General features: G+C 38.9%; 1 protein-coding gene across 4 annotated transcripts in view; it reads right to left on the bottom strand.

The window, feature by feature from the left end:
* Positions 1-1,267: 1,267 nt before the first annotated feature.
* Positions 1,268-22,235, bottom strand: part of DENND4A (DENN domain containing 4A) — a 112,522-nt gene continuing 91,554 nt past the window's right edge. For 3 of the 4 annotated variants that reach the window (XM_039490669.1, XM_039490671.1, XM_039490672.1), the window contains 13 exons: positions 17,002-17,166; positions 12,945-14,029; positions 11,257-11,473; positions 8,588-8,682; positions 6,320-6,495; positions 6,075-6,221; positions 5,273-5,483; positions 4,742-4,996; positions 4,010-4,127; positions 3,840-3,866; positions 3,134-3,296; positions 2,032-2,096; positions 1,268-1,412 (listed from right to left, as the gene is read on the bottom strand). In XM_039490669.1, the coding sequence (XP_039346603.1) occupies positions 1,276-1,412; positions 2,032-2,096; positions 3,134-3,296; positions 3,840-3,866; positions 4,010-4,127; positions 4,742-4,996; positions 5,273-5,483; positions 6,075-6,221; positions 6,320-6,495; positions 8,588-8,682; positions 11,257-11,473; positions 12,945-14,029; positions 17,002-17,166 (2,861 nt within the window). In that variant the 3' untranslated portion in view covers positions 1,268-1,275. The remainder of the gene's footprint in view (positions 1,413-2,031; positions 2,097-3,133; positions 3,297-3,839; positions 3,867-4,009; positions 4,128-4,741; positions 4,997-5,272; positions 5,484-6,074; positions 6,222-6,319; positions 6,496-8,587; positions 8,683-11,256; positions 11,474-12,944; positions 14,030-17,001; positions 17,167-22,235) is intronic. The other variant, XM_039490673.1, reaches the window with a different exon arrangement.

Raw genomic sequence — 22,235 nt, 5'->3', positions numbered from 1 at the left:
GAATGAGTGCGTAACATTTTCTGAAATTTCTAGAACTTCAAAGCATGAGCCAGAAGTCACGACTCCAAGGTGGAGAGTTATGCAGCACTATTTTCTTTACAGAGCCGAAGTTACTGTGTTGCCTGTGAAATATAAGATCAGCCATTCCAAATATACCTTATTACATACAGCATATCCCAATGGATTAAATTCCCTATATATTTCATGTAGCATATCTGCCATATCCATTTTTTTTTTTAAAAAGAGTAACTTTGGACCACAATGAATTAAGTGCCATGTTTAGGGCATTTACAAACATACCTACACCTCCATATACAGGACTGTACACTATACATTTTATGTGGATCTATTTTTGTAAGCTATTTGCTATACATCTTGTAATATATATCCATAGATACATTAAATTAGTGAATGCCAACAGCTAAAAAGCATTGGACTGCCTTAAAGTAAACTGGGGGATCCATCAATGTATTACAGAATTTTGTGGGGGACTTCTACAGAAAGAAAGATACTATAGGGTCAGAGTGTTAATAACCATATTTTTACACGTTTGCCACACTTTTCATCTGATTGCAGTGGTAGTACGTAATTCTGTGTGTGCAAGAAAAATACTGGCCCCAGAATGTTACCTAGGACAGTGCTGAAATTATAGACCACTTCAAAAACAAATTATTTTTTCAAAACCTAATTGGACCAGTTACTATAAATAGCAGAAAAAAAAGAGCACTGTATTGCTTATGCAATAAGTTCATTAAAATTCACTAGAGTAATTAATTAAAAAAAAATCAACTTACTATAAACAATTTAAAATATGTATAATACAATTTTGTATGCTCTTCGTAACATTTTGAATACTCCATGTAAACAGATTTGCAGAATTTACTTCACTCTTGCTAGTTTCAGTGCATCATTTTTGTCTGCCTCTCCCAAGTTTTCTTTAAAGGACTGTACAATGTTGTCCTTCGTTAGAGAACTCATTTCGTTGAGGGTCCTCGACTCCACAAAATGATTTGCAGAGAGAAGCAAGGAGAGGAAAGTAGTATTGGCCCCTTCTTTGTTCATTGTCCATTTCTGTAACTGTACATAGGCCCAATTTGTTCCAGTTTTCTGACACAGAACATTTGTAAATATGTTTTCAAACACTGAAGACCGAGATGTTCTTTGTGACTTTACACATGTATACAATTCATTACTATATATATATATATATATATATATATATATATATATATATATATATATATATATATATATATATATATATATATATATATTTTAAAGATATGGTTCTCCAAAAATCTTTCGGCACTCCATCACTCCAGTACTTGGAGGTCTATCGCAGTTATGAGTGCTCTTGACCTGATTAGCTGTGAGACGATCATAGGCCATTTTGTACTCTCTGTCAAAAGCATCTGCAGAAAGAAAAAGAAAGTCTACGTATTGTACCATACTTATACAGATGCTAAAATAAGGTTACCACCTTTTTAGTTGCTGGTAACCAGATCCCTTAGGCCCCACCTCTTTCCCCAAGGCCTTGCTCCATCTCTCGCTCCTCCCTGCCCCATCGCTCTCTCCTTTTCCTCCTCACTCCCTGTCACTTGCTGCTTCCTCTCAAGGAGCCTGCCTGCAGGTAGGAGGTGGCCCCAGCTGAGCAGGGGCTGGCATGGGTTAATGACCCAGCACTTCCCCATGCCCCGTGATAACCGGACTTTTGGTTTGGGTACTATTTAGCGTTGCCAGGTCCCCTATTTGACTGGAGTTTCTGGTAGAAAACCAGGCACCTTGCAACCCTAAATCACACCCAGACATGGAAGCCAAAACCTGGACGGGTGGCCACCCTATGCCAAAAGTATAGTTGTGCCTATTTTCATGAAACAGCTGAAGAATCCTTGTAACAGTACACACACACACAGCATATTAACATTGCACACATTCAAATATACCAAAATAGATATTGTCTCCTTGAAAGCTGAAATAATGGTTTGTATAAACCATTAATCTACATTTACCTAAATACAGTTTATATCTTACCTATATCAATGTTCTCTCTGCCTAGAGCAACAAGTGAAAGAAATAATATTTCTCTATAGAGGCTTCTAAAAATGTAAAAAAAAACAAGTCATTAATTTTAATTCTGAAAGATGGTACCATTTGAAATCAATACTACAGACAATTCAAAAATCAAGCCAAAACATAAGTAAACAAACAGTACTTATCTTACCACATGGTTGAAAAAAATGCCACCTTGAAAATCATTCTTTGTTGAGCCCCTATATTGTGTTTGGTGCTCAAACATGGAAAATTACAATGTCCCTTTACCTAGGAGTTTATAGGCCAAGGGCCTGATCCAACTCCCGATGAAGTCAGTGGAGTCTGGATCAGGCTCTAACTGGAACATGCACATATGGGACAGACACAAAATATACCAGTGATAAAAGATATTAGAGACGGTAAAAAAATTTTTTTTGTCACAAACTTCTTTCTGAAGAAAAGTGAGATTTTTTGAGAGAATTAAAGATTTTCCATGGAAACATTTTGATTCTCTAGAAATGTCAACATTTTTTCTAAACAAAACAAAATCTCATTTCTCCCCCCCCCCTTTCCTCTTCTCTCACTTTTTTAACCTTTTCCCCCTTTTTCCACTAGAAAAGTGAAGGAAAAAAGTTTAAAAGGTTGAATTAAGTAACGTTTTCTACACCTTAAGAATACAAAAAATGGGAAGTAAATAAACAAACAAATAAATAAATAAAGGGGGAATAAAAGAAAGTGAGGAAAAACCCACCTCAAAATGAAAATAAAAATCAAAGCAAAACAAAAATTCTTGAATTTTGTCAAACCCCCCCCCACAAACCACCCTCAACCCCCAAACAAAAACCAACCAAACAAACCATAACCCAACCAGCCAACAAATTACTGGAAAATTTGGAATGAAATTTAAAAAATGAAGGGTTTTTAAAATAAAGCTTTTGCAATAATCATTTTTTTAAAAACATTGACCATATTTAGAAGATACTCTTGGGAGAACATTGCTGAACACCTTGAAAAGGTTGTAAACCTCTGAACATACTATTCATACTGCGATACCACGCTCATTGCAAAAGCTTGCTTCAATTTGATACACGAGTATTCCTACCTCTGTCTTTTAATCTGTGGCCATTTGTTCAATTGCTCTAAGATTTGACTCATTGGTCCATAGACATCATTCATCTTAATACTTTTCACCATGCTTCTCAAGAGCTCCTGGTTAAAGGAGTCATCATCTTTTTGCAATAAATGGACCACTGGATACTTTTGGGCTGCCAAAGAACAGAAACACCGTAAGAAGAAATGTGCTTTTTGTAAGCAGAATGGTATGAGAAAACCAAAAACAATGGAAGGCTATAAAAATGTGGATACACTCAATACGTTACCAAAAAAAATAAATAAATAAGCATCAAGTCAGAACAGCATCAGGGTAAAGAAGGAGAACAGGAATATATGAGACAAGCACAAATAAACAGCCATAAATGGGCCTACTGACCTTTGCAGGTCTTCTAGTAGCATTCAAGTACTTAGTTTAAAAAAAAATTCTAAAATAAGAAAATAGGCTAAATGGATGGATTTATTGAAATGTTTTGTACAAACTACTGTATAAGTTTTGTGAACCACCAAGCACAATCCTTCTATTCCTCTCTCTCCCATAAAGAAAACACTGACAAGAAATGGTGGCCTACTTATACTGGAAAACAAAACTTGTTGAAGCAGTATGCTGGAAGCTAAAATCTACTTGTAAAACACACACACACCAAATAAATAAATATCACAAAAAAGTTAGCAATAGCAACAAACATAACACTCACTCTCAAACAAAAGAGTACGATTTTGACCTGCAAGACAAAGAAAGTGGTTTGATCAAAAAAGCAATTGTATATCTATATAGGATAACTAAAATGAAAAAAGATCTCTTTTCAAAATATGTTTTTAGTTGCTGAAAATCAAAGCTACTTTGGTTTTTAAATAGACAACTTACTCTGTGCATTCCACAGAATATATAGGGGCTGTCCTGGATCCTGATGCAACTTCATATTGTCCCATAGCATCTGAATGAGAACATATTTACTGTCCTCTGACATACAGTTTCGTGGAATCTGAATAGGAAGATTAAGCGTTTGAATACAGAGGTAGTTTATGGACGGTTATAACAGCTGACTCTCACAGTTTAACTGATATACATCAGACCAGTAGATTAGAGGATAACAGCTTTAACCTAAGCCACAAAACCACTATTTCCCATTATAGTCTGGATCCTGGTAATGATGAAAGCCCAGGGCTCTGAAAACAAGGCCTAAAGGATCTTCTCCTCCTCATCTTTCTACAATCAAACACCTACACACCCTCTAGTCCATTCAGCTCCCTTTTTTTTGTTTGTTTGCCATGAAATAATAAAGTAAAAAATGTGAGTTGTGAAGTCCCTTGTAGCTGGAACAGCACACCAAACTTCACTGAGCCTGCCACCAGTAGCGTACTACACCCAGCACAGGCACCACTTGGTCTAAGTTCAAGCGTTAAGGTATGGAAATACACTGGGCCAATTCAAGTAAATGGAGTTATAACAATTTACACTAGCTGAGGATTGGCCCCACTTAGTTGTAAGCACTTGCACAAGAGCTATTTCCGCAAAAGGACTGTAGAATCAGATCAATCACTGAAAGACAAACATTCAAGTCTTCATCATTCAATACTGCCTTATCTTTTTCCATACCTTTGAGTTTTTATTACAGTGCTCAGAAGAAAGTATTAGTCCTGGTAAGTTACTGGGCAAGTCCAGACGTCTGAAATACCACACTAGATTCCAAAACACGATAGGATGATGGTCTACAAAATCTGCCACTGTTATCACACGATCCCCTTCATTTTCAAGCAAGCTTTCAAGCTCTTTCCATACCACTAGAGGACTTAGGTAAGGAACAGTGATGGGGTCAGGACTACATAAACGCCATTCTAGTCCCAAAGAATCCTATTGTAAAAAAAAGGAAGAAAATAAATTATATGAAATGTAGCTCTCTTCATAAAAAAAATAAATAAAAAATCTTGTGAATGTTAACTATTCCATTCCAGGAATACCAAAGTCTACACACTGAAATTAATTTTAGTTCAAATTAAAATCATGAGCTCTATTTCTGCTTTTAACTTGGGAAGGTGATATCAGATGACACTACTACTCCTCTGCATGCTCAAGTCTACTGCATATTTAAAACACTGTTGCTTAAATTAGAAACAAACCACTACACACTGTTGTTCCTTGCAAAGTGGTGGGCAGGCTGCCAGTGGGAACAATATGGCTGAGCTTCCGGCTTCCCTTCTCATCCTCTTCCAGTGGGCCATAAGTACTGACACTTCTTGCTATAGCGTGACTGGGACACTCTGACCCAGCAATATTTTGTCTTCTTCCTGAAGGGATTTGGATACCTCTGGCACAAGAGTTGTCTTGCTGCTTAGATTTGCTGGAAAAGATATGGTTACAAACAAGACCAGCTTTCACATTGTTCTTTTAGTGTTCATACATACTGGGAGTTAAATAGGCAAAGATGTAAAACAAAAACTTAAGTGGCCCACTACTCATTGAATCTTGACCCTCATTATGACTGAGAACCCCAGACCCAAAGTGGCACCTCAGACTCCACCCAGCCAACCACACTGCCCATGTCACAGGGAAGCGACTCTCTCCTTGCAAAGAACAGAAACACCATAAGAAGAAATATGCTTTTTGTACAGTAACATGGTATGAGAAAACCATGATGGACAAGGGCCCCAGTCAGGGACTAAAGCTAATGATGCAGGATTATGGATGTTGTCAGTGACTTTCTGCTATAGGGAGGGAATGGAAACAGTTAACCCAGCTCATCTGCCAAATGTCCAGCTCACATGGGGCAGTGAGGAATAGTACGGAGGTCCTCATGTTAAACAGACTTTTCTTGTATCTTTTCACATTTTAATCTCTTTGTAATACAATTTCTTTCCATTAGTTATGAATTTACACATGCCCCCGAATTATTTCAGGTAAAAGTATCAGTCAATAGAAAATGCACATTTACCATTTTGAATTAAAATCATCTTGAACAGGCATTACAGATGTAGCAAGACATGATGTGGGAGTAGAGATACAGGACTTTCCTGTCTGATTTGAAAAAGGTGAGGGAAGCTGCATATTCTCCGTAGATGGACTGGACTTCAGAAAGTACCTATGAGAAAATGAAGTATTAATGTAATGTAAGAAAGTCTTAAAAAATTAAAATTTGAGCATATAAAACCTTGAGCGAGAAATCATATAATAAATTACCGCCCAGGTCGCCGCAGATCTCGGATTTCAATATTCAAAAAGGGCAGGAATAGGTTGCCACAGAAGGGACATGTGGTATTGAGATTTGAATCATCTGCAGTCCATCCTGCCATAATTTCTTCATCATGAACCAGACAGTCACAAGTTCGACATCGCGAACAGCTTGAGATGAGTACCTGTATATAGTACTTAATTAAGAGGAGTTCTATAGGGGCTTCAGAACCTCTTTGCTCTTTGTTACAAAGAAAATGCATAGACGAGAACAGACTAAGGCCAAAATTTTCATGCTTAGGTGCCAAAAAGCTTAGTACCTAAATCTGTATCTAGACACCTAAAAATAAAGTAATTGCCTAACTTTAAGCACTCATGATTGAACTTTTTGGCCTGAATTTATGTATTTCAATACTTCAATAGTAAGCTTCAATCCAAAGTACATTAGTGTTCAGTCGATGCTTCCAAGGATCTATTTGTGTCTTAGGGTGAAACAGAAGTGAATGATGGAATGAACGATATATCTCAGAGGAATTAATTACCTGCAAGAATGAGTTTGTGAAGACTCAGATCTATTGTGATGTAAACAGATCAGGGGCTAATATAAACAGATTAGGAACTAAATTAATTTGCTCATGCAGTACACAAATACATTGTAGCTGAATTGGTTGGCTTCCCTTCTTACTGGTCTACCAGGATAGCTCAAAACTTACAAACACTGATGTATCTAGAATAATAATGTGGGCTTTGTTATCAGTTTGCCAAAGGGACATTGTAAGTTGTTTAGGCCTAAAATCTACGATTTTTTAACCAAACCAGAAACCCAAACACCCTAATAGTAAAAAAAATAAATAAATAACTGCTTGAATTTAAGCACTCTTCTGTAATGATGGCTAGTACATGAGAACTAAAATCTAATTGAACAGAGGAAACTAACAAGTCTATTTTCATTGTCCAAATTCAGTAAAATGCAAAAAGCACATAAACAGCATTAGAGGTAAAAATAAATCACATCTTAAATATTCTTTCAACATCAATAAAGAGAAGTTACTTATCTGAAAGAACTCCAGTTACTGAAGGGATTATTGGCCACGTGAATGCTACTGTAAGTGTGTGCACCCATCTGTGCAAACCTGGAACATTTTAGCCAGCAGTGTATGTGGGGGCTGCACATGCTCTCTGCACATCCTTGTGCCCCAAGGTATAAATGGTGCATCAGCCTTAATTACCACTCAGTTCCTTCACTAATACAGAATCCAAATAAAGGCCCCATATCAGTGGGGAAGGAGGGTGGGTGGGTTGTGAGATCTGCATAGACTAAAAGGCTCTCAAAGAACTCCAGCTACTGTAAGGGAAATAATCATCTTCTTTGAGCATGTGTCCACAAAGATTGCATGGTAAGTGACTGACTAGCACTTACCTCTCAGAGAAGTGGGTGACAGGAGTCCTATCTAAATAACAACTTTATGACATCCCTGCCAAATAGATCTAGAAGCTGCCACAATGGAGCAGTGTTTGGTAAATGTATGAACTAAATTCCAAGTAGTCATCCCACAGATCTGAGAAATAGGGTTTCCCCTAAAGCAAGCTACAGATGTCAACTGAGCCCCAGTAAAGCGTGTCCTAACTCAAGAGGGAGGAGGTGTGAATGAGTAGGAAATCTTAAGACACTTTGGGCGGCGACAAATTACCATGGGCAGCAAGAAAACTGACTGACTGTTGGGGCTGCTTCGCCTTCATACCTTCCCTACAGGAGGTGCGAGGGAGCGAAGGATGCGTGTGCGGCCCCAACAGTCACTGCTGGCTAAAAGGTTCCAGGCTTATGTGCATGGGGCACACACACACCCCACAGCAGGCTCTGTGTGGAGAAAGACCCAAGGAAGAAACTAAAATTAATCACAGTTACCGTTAAAAAAAAAAAAGTATAATTTTTAAATTGACAGAGTTGTTTAAGATGTGTTACTGTTTCTTTTAGATTTCCAATTCCCATGGCAAATAACTTCCTCAGGATCCTTTGAAAATTCTAGCCTTATTCTAAACTAAGGGATTGCAAGAATAATCAAGACATTTTTAGAGCAGGAGCATTCACCTATTTACTGATTTCTACTATTCTGAGTCTTTAACTTGGAGTTTTAACCGAGTTTAAAGTGGCATCTCATTTTTACTTGGAATATGTTCTTTTGTCTTTATCTGGAATATGTCTAAGAAATACATAAAGAAAAGTTGTTTCTTTTCTATCCAAATTAAGATGCTACAGCAAGACATATCATACTATACCTCCATAGCATAGTTCTGAAACACACTGGTGCTACTTGTGCTGCAAGACGACATCAACTCTGATTTGTCAGGCAAGGGGAACTTTGAAAGGGAACCTATTAATTGATGATAAACAAATAAAAGGAAGTATTTGTTACTACATAATATAAATTTACATTAGAATCAACACTGGTCTTTGACTAAGTGACTTTACATAGTAAAGTATATTTAGGGAGCTACAGCACGTCAGTTATTATGCTGGAGATGGCCTGGAACAAAATGAGTTGCTAACACAGGGCCTGAGGCTGCTGCCTGGTGCCAACAACAGAGATAGCGGTGACCTGCCAAGCACGGAAAACCAGTATATGTAGATTCTGTGACAGGAACATGCTAATAGCTAGGAACAGGTTCTGATGAAGCAATTCATATGGTTCCTGCACGAATCAAAGCTAAGGAGGGATGAAAGATTCCGCTACAGAATCAGCTAGACAGAACCACCATTACAGATGAAGTACAGGTGATTAAAATCTCTCTCATACCAAACAAACAGAAAACACACTGATATTTCACTAAGGGATAACTTGACCATTACTAATGACAACGTACGTGTGCATGCCTTCACATGCACATACAGGGAAGATAGAGCAGGAAGAGGTTAAAATTGTTTTGGTCCAAATGCATTTTCTTTCAATTCTTACTAAAAAAAAGCCCAGCACAGTCACTCCTGATAGAACCCAAATAACCCCTCAGAGTATGCCATGCAACTTTCACCTCCCCCAACCTTGGTATGCCTGTCATCCATGCACAGACTCTACTCCAAACAAACAGTTATAATAAAATAATAATAATAATAATACCATGCTGAACTCCTTACCTCAAACAAGAAATTAATTCTTCCTATAAACCCATTTCCCTTCCATGCTCCAGTCCCCTAACTTGCCCCATATTCACACACCACCACTCCAGAAACACTCCCCACTCCAGCAGCAGAAATGAAATTCTGTCCCCTGGGTCCATTCCTGTGAGACCAGCTGCAGGGCTCTGTGAAAGATATTTGAAGTTCTCCTACTGTCTGTTGTCCAGAGAGACACAGACATTTCTCACCATAAGAGGTTAAATGATGGAATTTTTTTTTCAGGGGGGAAAAAAAAAAAGGTGATACTAAATGACTTGCTCAAAATCAGTCTGTGGCATGGCCCCAAAGAGAACCTAGCTCTGACTCCCAGTCCCATACTTTCCTCACTAAACCATGCTTCCTCTCAATTTGACTGTGGTTAAAATGGGGTACTCTATCATGACATTTATGCAGAAATCTGTATGTAACACAAAAAAACAACCATTTAATCTCCTCTAAAGATTAGAGACAATTCAGTAAAATGCCTGTCTTGTTCTCTACATGGAAACACAATGTTCCTTTTACTATGGCAGTGGTTCCCAAACTGGGGTTTGTGAACCCCTGGGGGTTCGCAAAATGTTACAGGGGGTTCTCGGGTAAAAATTCCCTAATGGCGGACAGAGCTGTCCCTAGGGATCTTGGGCAGCATGGGGCCAGCAGCCCGCAGCCCCTGAACTTCCAAGAGCTAAGCAGATCAAAACAAGCCTATCTGTTACACTGAGGAGAGTCAAATTTCAAGACTTCTTATAAGAAATGGAAAGGGCGGTGGATTTTTTTTGCTGTTTTTAAAATTAAATAGGCAGCTAGTGTTGTTTTAAAATTATTATGAAGAATACATTTAAGCTTTGTTGTAATGTGCGTTGTTTGCCTAGACTGCTCAAGACCTGAATGCTTGAGTAGGAGGAACTCTTTGAGTTGGCTTCAAAAATACCTTCCTGCTGTTTCACATCTGATACTCCTTGATGAAACATAGGAGCCTTGTCTTATTCAAAGATATACAAGCTACGAAAGTGAGATCTTGGAAGAGTGTTGCTGTTTTCATAATGTAATAAAAATTCTGTAATGATAAATAATACTTAATAATAAATAGTGTGTAATAAGCATGTCAAAAACAAATTTTATATTTCCAAGATTGCTGCTTTTATAATTTATGCTCAGGTAAAAGAGAAAATCCCTGGAAATATTCATTTTTAGGAGAGGGTTCATGAGACTTGACATTTTAGTGAAAGGGGTTCACAGGCTGTTAAAGTTTGGGAACCACTGTCCTAAGGATTTTTATTATTACTATTAAGAAGAAAAACAAAAAAGCCAGGAACAATAAAATGAGCTACCAAACAATAAGCCTTGTGACAGACATTTGCAGGTTATATAACCCTCTCTTAGCCGAAAAGTGCAGTTGTATGGCTCCAATATCTTCAATGGCTAATAGACAAGATCAATTCCAGGAACAATGAGGTGGAATATAGAGGTTCATGAGAATATCATTATTATTATTACTATTTGTACTCCCTAGTCATGGATCAGAACCCCATTGTACTAGGCGCTGTGTAAACATGGAACAAAAAGATGGTCCCTTTCCCAAGGAGCTGCAATAAGAAAACACACACACGGGTGGGGACATGCATGCAGTGAGGTAGCAGTTTGCATACATTTGCTTCCCCTCACAAAAAAGGCTAATGTATCTACTGTGATCCCAAATTATTTACTAAAATTATGAAGAGATGCCACAGCTTTCAACACTATAGTTTTGAGCAAGGGATTGCAAATTTAATGAAATTATAAAAAAACCTCTTACCACAGTGATAGAATTGCTTGGATGAGCCATCATGAGAAGCTGAACTTTCTAGGCTTGTCCTACTTAGACCAATTCCCTTAATTACCGATGTGTCATTGTTCTCTTGAGGAGGAGAAGTACCTTCAAAGTCATTGCAGACATCTTCATCAGTTAGAGAGGTAGATTCTGAATCCAGAATTCCAAGAGATGAAACACTTGCTCGGTCTGAATTTTGATCCTACAAAGAAACAGTGATATTGTTATTTTCTATGCTCAGAAAATTAAAGGCAAATGGAAACATTTCTGAAAGATAAAAACAACATTTTTATTTTGAGAAGTTGGACACCCAAGTATTTCTCCCTGATAGATAGTTCGCCTCAGATTTGTATTGAGACTCTGTATATGTATAAAAAAATTAGTCAGTCATTATTCAGTAGATCTCTATGGGCTCCTTTTAAAAAAATCCTTGGATTAGATCCCCAACATGCACTGGGAGCCTGTCTACACTAGCATTTTCACTGTTTCTATGATTGATACAAGTTGAACCAGTGGCAGCATTGGTGGGAATTCAAACAAAACAATTCTGATGCAGACACAGCTTTAGATCAGCTAATCACTGAATATAAGAGCACTTCCATTTTTCAAATTAACGCTGGAACAATTTTTCTTCAAATTGTTTTTGTTCATTTAAAGACATAGAAGTATCTATTAAATGAACATATACAAAAAGATATTTGCTACATAAAAAATACTGCATCATTCAGACTATTTGAAAAAGCATTTTCCCAGGTGCACAGTATTTAAGAGAGTTTATATAAAAAGTAAAGGGTCTAGTAGCTGTAATACCGTACATACACGAAATGTACATTTCAAAGTTAAGTTGCATTTATCTGAGAATTTCTCGCTTATGATGGACAAGCTTTCATTTACTTCTCTAAAGTAAAGTCCAAAGAATCTTTTCCTAGTTGGAGTAATCACTATCCTCCATAAAGACGTATGTTAAATAAAAGCTGCACGTATTCTAGTCTAGTACTGGAAAACACACACATCTAGTTCCCAAATATCATTAGTAAAAAGATTTACACTATAGAGGAAAAATATCTGTTGGGAGCAATGGCCACCAAAATTTTTTCTGTGCTTGTGCCTAAATGAAAATGGTCAAGAATCCCCTATTTTTCTTCACATTACATTCCCCCTCATATGCCAAGCAACCCTCTTAAAGACACCATGCTGTTAGCTGAACGAATAAGATGCCCTTCCAAATCCATCAGTATTGCTTCCTAATTGACAAGAGTTATCCAATCTGCTCCCACATCAGGGCACAACATGCTATCTATATTGCATCCCCAGAAACTTCTGGTGCAGGAAGTAAGAAACTAGTACTGCTAATACTATAATCACTTGAATACACACTGAATCTGTAGTTGCCGTTGACTTTCTTGTCAAACTTTCTAGGACCTTCAATTGCTTTGAAAATGTCAATCACTGCATTTAATTGAAGAATGCTGTGATCCAGTACAGTAAATCAGGTTCTGGGAAATCCCATTTCATCACTAATGGATGCTGTGCATATATTCTGCCTTGATGTATGTCAGCCAACTAGGCCTTTTCCACACACAAGGTTCAGTGTTTCAGCCTCTACAGAATTATGACCTTTCTTCATAGAAATGTATCTTTTGAAAAATCTCAAAGTAATTGTGAAAGTTTACCTTTGAGGATGCAGCATACGTAGTAAACTTTGAATACCACTTGCTAGCCTTCTCTGCAACGCCTTTCCCAGCAGAAAACATGCTGCTTTTCAGAACATCAAATGTAGGTGTTAGTAGTGTATCTAAGTTGAATGAAGGTGGAGACGCTAGAGTTAATGCACCAGCCATGTCCTGTGACTGTTCCCTTGCTGGACTGTAAGATGGAGAGGACCAAAGCCTGTTCCTTGGCCTTTCTTCATTTTTTATGTGGTAACTTTTGGATTTGATAAGACGCATTGGCCTGGGAGAATATGGGGGAAGGCTGGATCTTCTGCATGGCTGGGTGACTGTTGGACTCTTTTTACTAACATTTTTGTCATCGTATGTTTTTTGCAAATCAATGCTTGGTGCACGGCTTGTCAAAGGGCTGCTCATGTTGTTCATGTACATCACTATTTCTTCAGCTAAATCCCGCCTTGCAGATGGCGTTGAAACACTTTTGTCATCATCGTCTTCATCATCATCTTTCTGTTGCTCTGTCTCAGCAACCAGCAGCGAGAGGGGATCAAATCCAGTTTCCACATCTGTTTTTTCAATTGGTTTTATTAGAAAGCTACTATTACGCTGTAACATCTTAGGCTTTTCATTAGACGACTTTACTGTTTTAGCTGTGTCAGGTTCAGCATCTAAGTCTTCTAAATCAAAGATAACAGGAGACTCTGTTTTATCTGCAAAACTGCCATAGAAAGGTGCATCTTCATCACTAGATTCCTTCTCCATACTCTCTCTCTCAAACCCTAAAGATGACTTCCTGATGTCAAGACTATTCGGCCGTATGCTTTTCTGGAATACATTAGATAGTATTTTTGCATCAGCTCCTAATTTTTCCACAATGTCTCCAGGGCTCGCATTCTGGTTAATTCTATTTATCATGAGCCCCATCAGGGCATCTCCACTCAGATTACGGTTCCTGCTTCTCCATGCCATCTGTTTTAGGTCAGGTTCCACAGCACTTTTATGTCTCTTCCTTAAGGTTTTACTTTGAATAACTCCTGCTTCATTGGTACCCTCAAAACCGGATGTGAATAGCAGCCCTGCTGGGCTTTCTGAAAAACAGAAATGAGTTACCTTACTTTTGTCAAATAACAAGAAATTAAAAAAAAAAGTCAAAATTAGCAAAAAAACTAGAATGTAAACCCGCTTAATCTTTCAAACTGGTAATAGTATCAGCTTGTGGATACTAGGCCTGGGTTGGCTTGACTGCACAGAGAGAACAGGCACAGCCCTTAAAATGCACAGACATCCAGAGATATTCAGGGACATCCTGCATATCACTGGGTACACCCATGTGGTGGTGAGCTTCTTCATGCCACTGCCTGGGCTTCCCCCACTTGGCAGTAAGGTTCCTTCAGGCTGTGCAGCCATTGCCTCCCTTCTAACAGCAATCCTTCCCCTCTAAGTTAGGGGATATTGGGGAACAAGGGAGGGAAGCAAAATCATGAGTGGCTAATATGGTACTTGATTATTAAAGAATTAAAGGAGGGTACTGTAATTAATGCAAAATCAACATGGGTTTATTGAAACTAGATCCTGTCAAACAAACTCATTTTTGGATGAGATTACCATTTTGGTTGATAAAGGTAGTAGTGTTGATATAATCGATTTAGACTTCTCTAAGGCTTTTCACTTGGTATAATACAAAATTTTGATTAAAAAGCTAGAATAATATAAAATTGACATGCACACATTAAATGGATTAAAAACTAGCTGACAGGTCTCAAAATGTCATTGTAAACAGGGAACTGTCATTGAGCGGGTGTGTTGTCCAGTGGGGCCCTACGCTCTTGAACATTTTTTACCAATGACCCGGATGAAAACAAAAAAATCTTCACTGATAATTTTGCAGATGACAAAAATTGGGGGAAATGGTAAATAATGAAGACAGGTCACTGATTCAGAGTGATCTTGACTGCTTGGTAAACTGTGCAAGCAAACAATATGCTTTTTAATACAGCTAAATGTAAACGTAGATACATATGGGAACAAAGAATGTAGGCTGTACTTACTGGAAGGGGGACTCTATCCTGGCAAGCGGTGACTGCCAAAGAAATCTGGGGGTCATGGTGGATGTTCAGCTGAACATGAGCTCACAGGGTGACCCTTTGCCCAGAAAACCTAATGTGATCCTGGGGTGCATTAAGAGGGGAAGTAGAAAGGTATTTTACGTCTATGTTTGGCAATGGTCTGAATGCTGCAGGAATGCTGGGTCCAGTTCTGGTGCCCACAGTTCAAGAAGAATGTTGATAAATTGGAGAAGGCTCAGAGAAGAGTCACGGGAATGATTAAAGGATTAGAAAATATGTCTCAGTGATAGACTCACAGACCTCAATCTATTTAGCATCACAAAGAGAAGGTGAAGGGCTTACAGTATCTACATGGGAAACAAATAGGCTCTTCAATCTAGCAGAGAAAATGTATAACACGATCCAATGGCTCAAAGTTGAAACTTGGCAAATGCAGACTTGTGTAAAAAAAAGGCATGAATTTTTAAGGGTGAGAGTAATTAAGCCATTGGAACAATTTATTAAGGATTGTGGTGTAGTCTCCATTACTCACAATTTTAAAATCAAGATTGGATGTTTTTCTAAAAGATCTGCTCTAGGAATTTTTGGGGGGAAATTCTATGGCCTGTGTTATACTGGAAGTCAGACCAGATGATTACAATGGTCCCCCCTTCTGGCCATTGAATCAGGGGAGAAAAGGGGAGCTCTCCCTCTAATTTTAGGAGGAGGAGGAAGGGAAGGAGTTATGCTCCTCAGAAGAACGCACACAGCTTCCCTCGTACTCGCTAACCCCTGGATGTCAATATACCGTAAAAGGGACTGAAATCTGAACTGAAAGAGAGAGGCCCATAAAATGATTTTTAGAAAAACAGCAGCAGCATCTGTCAGAGGGCCTCTAAGTCACAGCATCCAAGAGTATTCTGAAAGCAGCAAGAAAATTTCAGACTCATGAAATTAGGTTCCCATTTTACAGAAATGGGAATTCACTAAGAAGAGGTGTGATAGCTGGGGTCAACAAACAGAACAGTTTCTGAGGGAAAAAAACATTTTTAATGTGATTAACTAGAGCCAAAGAAAGAAGTCTGACTGTCAGAGCAGACTCCTTAGTTGTGTCACTACATTAGAATCCACAGACCTGAAAGCATGACACATCACACTATTTCAACCATAGCTGACAGTGTTAGAATAATTAGACTTCACATTACTAAAGGGCGTGTAAAAACAGTTGGAAGCTTCATTTAATTATACTGGTTAGACACCTCTACTGTGACCTGCAGGAATTTGATACTTGCAGGAGGTCACATGTGAGAGACAGAAGAAAATGCCATTTGTAGAGTTTTGGGTGTTTGGGAGCACATGCAGAAACACGAAAAGAAAAATTCTGGAAATCCAGCCACAATATTTACAAAGTTGTCTCCTTGACCCAAGCACTTACAGACAACAGACCCAATCTAACTTATACTGACATTACTGAAAATAGTTTCCATTTACGTCATCTGCCATTGGAGAAGCCCCTATTTATTTTTATTTTTTTAAATACAAGTGGTGGAGGCTGCAGAGTTGCTACCATGATTCAAGACAAAAGTTCAGGTACAAACCCAGTACTTTTACTTTTCAGACCAATGAAGAATACATGTGTCATGACAGTAACATAGGTGATGTGTAGACGAAACAAAGACCCTCATGGTCCAAGCCCAAAGCAACATCATCATGACCTTGGAGAGCATTATACAATTATGTACAAGTCAGCTGCTGTAATAGCAGCCAGCAACTCTGGTGGTTAAGGGGGGGAAAAAAGAGAAACAAAAACTAAAACCAGCGTAAACGTAAAAAGTGGCCCAGAGAAAAGAGAATTGTTTAAGCTCCAATACTTTTCTCCCTATCACTGTATTGGTGCACATAAAAACTGAAACCTAGCAGAGACACAGCTCCATGACAAATAATGCAAGTTATGTTCTGATTAAAAAAAAACCCAATTACCGTTAAATAAAGATGAAGTATAACTATTAACTCACCAGTGCTGACTTCCCCAGCTGTACTGTCAGCATTATCAATGGTACCATTGAGTCGTACTATGTTAGAAGTGGCTTTTGCTACTTGAATTGAAGTACTACTTGAATTTTGATAATTTAGCTTGGGAAGACAGTCACCACTTCCTTTTGCACTCTCTGTTTCAGACACTGTGTGCGTAAAAGAAAACATGCAAAATTTCATTAGGACTGAGGTAACTCTTAGAACAAGTTTCAAATTCCCATTATCTATAGGCAATTTTTTTTTTTACAGGATTAGTTAAGAAACTGAATGACAGCATGTGGTGATACTGATCAATTATACCAAAAGTAAGCTGAGATGTTCTAGTCTGAGACATCCCTCGTGGCAATATTAGCAAAAATTACTGCACCAGAGAATGGCTAACTGAACTGTTAAATGATACACTTCTAGAAGAGCTCAGTGGAGAAAACAGCATCCAAATATAATTTGTAACCTTCAAGATTCCAAAATGCAATGACATTATAATGGTACTAGGAGAAACTCTATCGCTTGTGTTAGGCAGGAGGTCAGACTAGATGATCAGAATGGTCCCTTTTGGTCTTAAGATCTATAAATATGAAATGAGACTTTCTAGTGACCAACTACAGTCTCTCTTTCTAAATATAATTTTATACAATTTTCTAAATGAGTGTTGCTGTTGTTTTTAAAAACAACAACTTTTCAAACATTAGATCTCGTAACAGCAATAAAATGTTAATGTCAGGTTTAGTGAACTTACAACTTACTTTTTAATGCTGCAATATTACGTTTCATCTCATTTGGAACCAAATTACATATACTATTAAGTACTGCTTAATTTAAACTAACTCGTACTTTGTTTCAATGAAAATAAATACAAAAGAGATTCCAATACGTCCTCACTCTGCAAAAACAGGAAAGCACCTATTAACGTAGGGCAGTGATCCCCAACCTTTTCATCTGGCAGGCGCCAGACGAAGGACCACTGCGGCGGTGGAGCACCTGCCAAAATGCCGCCGAATTTCGGCGGCGACGCCTCTCGATGACGCCGCTTGCTGTCGACAAGTGGCATCATCGAGAGGCGTCCCCACCGAAATTCGGGGACGACGCCTCTTGATGACGTCACTTGTCGACGGCAAGCAGCGTCATCGAGAGGCGTCCCTGCCGAAATACTGCTGAAATTCGGCGGCATTTCGGCGGGTGCTCTCTCGGGGGCCAGGACATGGGCGCATTAAGATGGCACCCGTGGGCACCGTGTTGGGGACCCCGACCTCGGGCATCTGATAATTCAATGAACATTTCCACTAAAAGCAGTAGTTAACAATATATATGTCCAAAATATATCTAGTTGTAAGAGCATTAGGGCCTTATTTTCAGAATTGCTGAGCACCTACAACCCAAATTTAAGTCAAAGGGAGCTACAGAGGTTTAATCACCACTAAAACGGCATGTCTACACCACAAATTAAGATGTAACTGTGGTGTAGGTGGGCATAGTCTTGCTAATGAGGGTAATAACAGTAGTGAAAATGCAGTGACACTGGCTTCAGCACAGACTAGCCAGTAATGTACAAGCCCACCTGGGACCCGGGGTACTTACTCTGATTGCTAGACTGTATCAGTATTCTTATTTTAACTTTTCAGGATAAACAAAGTTACTCTGATATATTCATCAGAAAAAAATGAACTGTCTTGTTACTTAATGAGCTCTGAAAGTTGAGTTACAAATCCTCGGAAATTTTCCAGGTGCAGACAATTTAAGTCTCGAGCAAAATGGCAAGTTTTACTTTTATTCATTTTTGGGTTAGATAACATAAAACTGATTCATCCACAACGGATTTTAAAATAATGTAAATTCAAAAGACTAGGAAATTAACCAGTTGAAAAAGCTAAAAGATTTTGATGTTTCTGTGCTAGCGCACATTTGCTCCACTGAACATTTCATCTCAGTTAGTTTGATAATAAAAAGGGTTGACAAAGAAACAACAACACTGTTAAACAACAGTTGTCTCTCTGTTCCATACTCCTCCACACACACAGTCAGAGAAACCAGGTTTTGTGTGATGGAATAAATGGTGATTGGGGAGGATAAAATGGAATTCATCCATTCAATCCAAAGAGAGGCTTCGGAGCCAGAATACAGGCTGCTACCCTTTCATATCTTTGCGCTGCTGGATCTGCCTCAACGCAGGTCCAGCTACACCCAATGTCACTTGAGAGGTAACTAATGCCAGATCTACGCTAGACAGTTAGGTTGACCCAGCTACATCACTCAGGCAGGCTTGTGAAAAATCCACAACCCTGAGAGATAGAGTTAAGCCAACCTACTGCCTGGTGTAGAAACTGCTAGGTTGACAGAAGAATTCTTCTGTCAACCTAGTTATGTCTTCTCAGGGAGGTGGACTAACTACAGAGATGAGAACCTCTCTCATCACTGTAGTGAGTGTCTACACTGAAGTGCTACAAGCAGTAGAGCTGTGCCATGCAGCATTTCCACTGAACACAAAGCCTAAGCAAATATATAATGCTGCAGTACTTACAAGCACAGAATCACCCTACCGAGTTGGGTGAAAAGAGTGAGAGGAGCCCAACAGGAAAAATTAGGATGTTTGTTCACCAATGCGAGAAGCTTAGGTAACAAAATGGAGGAACTGGAGCTCCTGGTCCGGGAATTGAAACCGGATATCGTAGGAATAACAGAAACATGGTGGACATGACTGGAGTACAGGTATGGAAGGGTATGTGCTGTTTAGGAAAGACCGATGCAAAGGTAAAGGTGGGGGAGTAGCACTGTATATCAATAATGAGGTAAAATGTAATGAGATAACTAGCACTGCAATGAACAATTTGGGCAATGGTCACATTGGGGAAGAAAACTACCAGAGCCTCACCCGGGATAGTGATTAGCTTAGAGATGGATAGAGAGCTCTTTAATGTTTTTAAGGAGGTAAACACTAATAGGAACTGCTTGATCATGGGGACTTTAACTTCCCGGATATAGATTGGGAAACAAATGCTAGTAATAATAATAGGGCTCAGCTTTTCCTAGACGTGATAGCTAATGAATTCCTTCATCAAGTGGTTGCTGAACCGGATGCCATTTTAGATTTGATTTTGGTGAGTGACCTTGTTGAGGACATTGTTGTAGGGGACAACCTTGGCTCAAGTGATCATGAGCTAATTCATTTCCAAATAAATGGGAGGATAATCAATAGTGCATCTGAGACTAGGGTGTATGATTTCAAAAGGGCTAATTTTACTAAATTAAGGCGACTAGTTAGGAAGTGGACTGGGCTAACATATTTAGGGATCTAAGGGCAGATGGGGTTACTTCAGGTTGAAGTTGCAGGAGTTGTCAGAGGCATGTATCCCAAGAAAACAGCTCATAGGTAGCAGTTTTAGACCGAGCTGGATGAGCAAAACAGAAAGCGTACCAGGAGTGGAAAATGGGAGGGATCAGCAAGGAAACCTACCTTATTGAGGTCAGAGGGTGCAGGGAAGCTGTGAGAAAGGCAAAGCGACGAGTGGAGATGGACCGGATTAAAACCTTTTAGCCATATAAATAGGAAGAAAACCAAGAAAGAAGAAGTGATAATCTTGGAATGGCACAATATCTGAATGAATACTTTGCCTCGGTCTTTAATGAGGCTAATGAAGGGCTAAGGAATAGTGATAGAGGGACCGATGGGAATGAAGATATGTAGACATTACGGTATCTGAGGTAGAAGCCAAACTTGAACAGCTTAACGGAAGTAAATCGATAATCTTCATCCTAGAATATTAATAATCTTTAATAAATCCCTAAATTCGGGATTGTACCGACTGACTGGAGATTAGCTAATGTAGTTCCTATATTCAAGAAGGGAAAAAAGTGACCCGGGAAATTATAGGCCTGTTAGTCTAACATCTGTAGTATGCAAAGTCATGGAAAAATCTTAAAAGAGAGAGTGGTTCCGGTGGCAACTGGGATAGATTACAGCATAGATTAAGGTAGATCGTACAAACCAACTTGATCTCCTTCTTTGAGAGAGTTACAGATTTTAGACAAGGGAAATGATCTAATATATCTGGATTTCAGTAAGGCGTTTGATCATGAAGAATTACTGGTTAAATTGGAAAAGATGGGGATCAAATGAAAATCCAGGGGTGGATAAGGAGCTGGTTAAAGGAGACTGCAGAGGGTAGTATTGAAGGGGAACTGTCCGGTTGGAGGTTACCAGTGGAGTTTTTATTCAATCTATTTATTGCTGACCTGGGAACCAAGAGTAGGAGTGGGCTGATAAAGTTTGATGACACCAAGTTGGGGGTATTGTCAATTCGAAGAGGATCGATATTCTCCAGGAGATTTAGATGACCTTGTAAACTGGAGTATTAGTAACAGGATGAAATTCAATAGTGAGAAGTGTAAGGTTATGCATTTAAGGATGTCTAACAAGAACTTTAGTTATAAGCTGGGGACGCACCAGTTGGAAGTAACGGAGGAGGAGAAGGACCTAGGAGTCCTGGTTGATCGCAGGATGACTATGAGTAGGCAATGTGATGTGGCTGTTAAAAAGCTAATGCGGTCTTGGGTTGCATTAGGCAGGTATTTCTAGTAGGGATAAGGAGGTGCTAGTCCGAGACCTCATTTGGAGTATTGTGTGCAGTTTTGGTCTCCCATGTTTAAGAAGGATGAATTCAAACTAGAACAGATACAAAGAAGGGCCACTAGAATGATCCGAGGAATGGAAGGCCTGAAAGGAGACTTGAGGAGCTCGGTTTGTTTTCCTTAACCAAAAGAAGGATAAGAGGAGATATGATTACACTCTTTAAATATATCAGAGGGATAAATACCAGGAAGGAGAAGAATTATTTCAGCTCAGTGCTAATGTGGACACGAGATATAAACTGTCAGTCAGGAAATTCAGGCTTGAAATTAGACGAAGGTTTCTAACCATCAGGGAGTGCAATACTGGAACAGCGAAACAGTAAGGACCTCCATGACTTTAAGATTAAGCTAGATAAGTTTATGGAGGATGGTATAATAGGATAACCACTGGTAAATAGTACAATGGGTCAATGGTATGATATAACCTTTTCCAGAGGGTTTGGCTGGAGAGTCTTGCCCGCATGCTCGGGTTCAGCTGACCGCCATATTTGGGGTCGGAAGGAATTTTCCTCCAGGGAAGATTGGCAATGGCCCTGGAGGGCCTGCATCTTGCAGGAGGTCAGACTAGATGATCATAATGGTCCCTTCTGAT

The sequence above is a fragment of the Mauremys reevesii genome, linkage group 10 (assembly GCF_016161935.1).
Source record: "Mauremys reevesii isolate NIE-2019 linkage group 10, ASM1616193v1, whole genome shotgun sequence".
NCBI classification, from domain to species: Eukaryota; Metazoa; Chordata; order Testudines; family Geoemydidae; genus Mauremys; species Mauremys reevesii.
The sequence above is the reverse complement of the archived record's forward strand: the minus strand, read 5'-3'. Positions and strand labels throughout refer to the sequence as shown.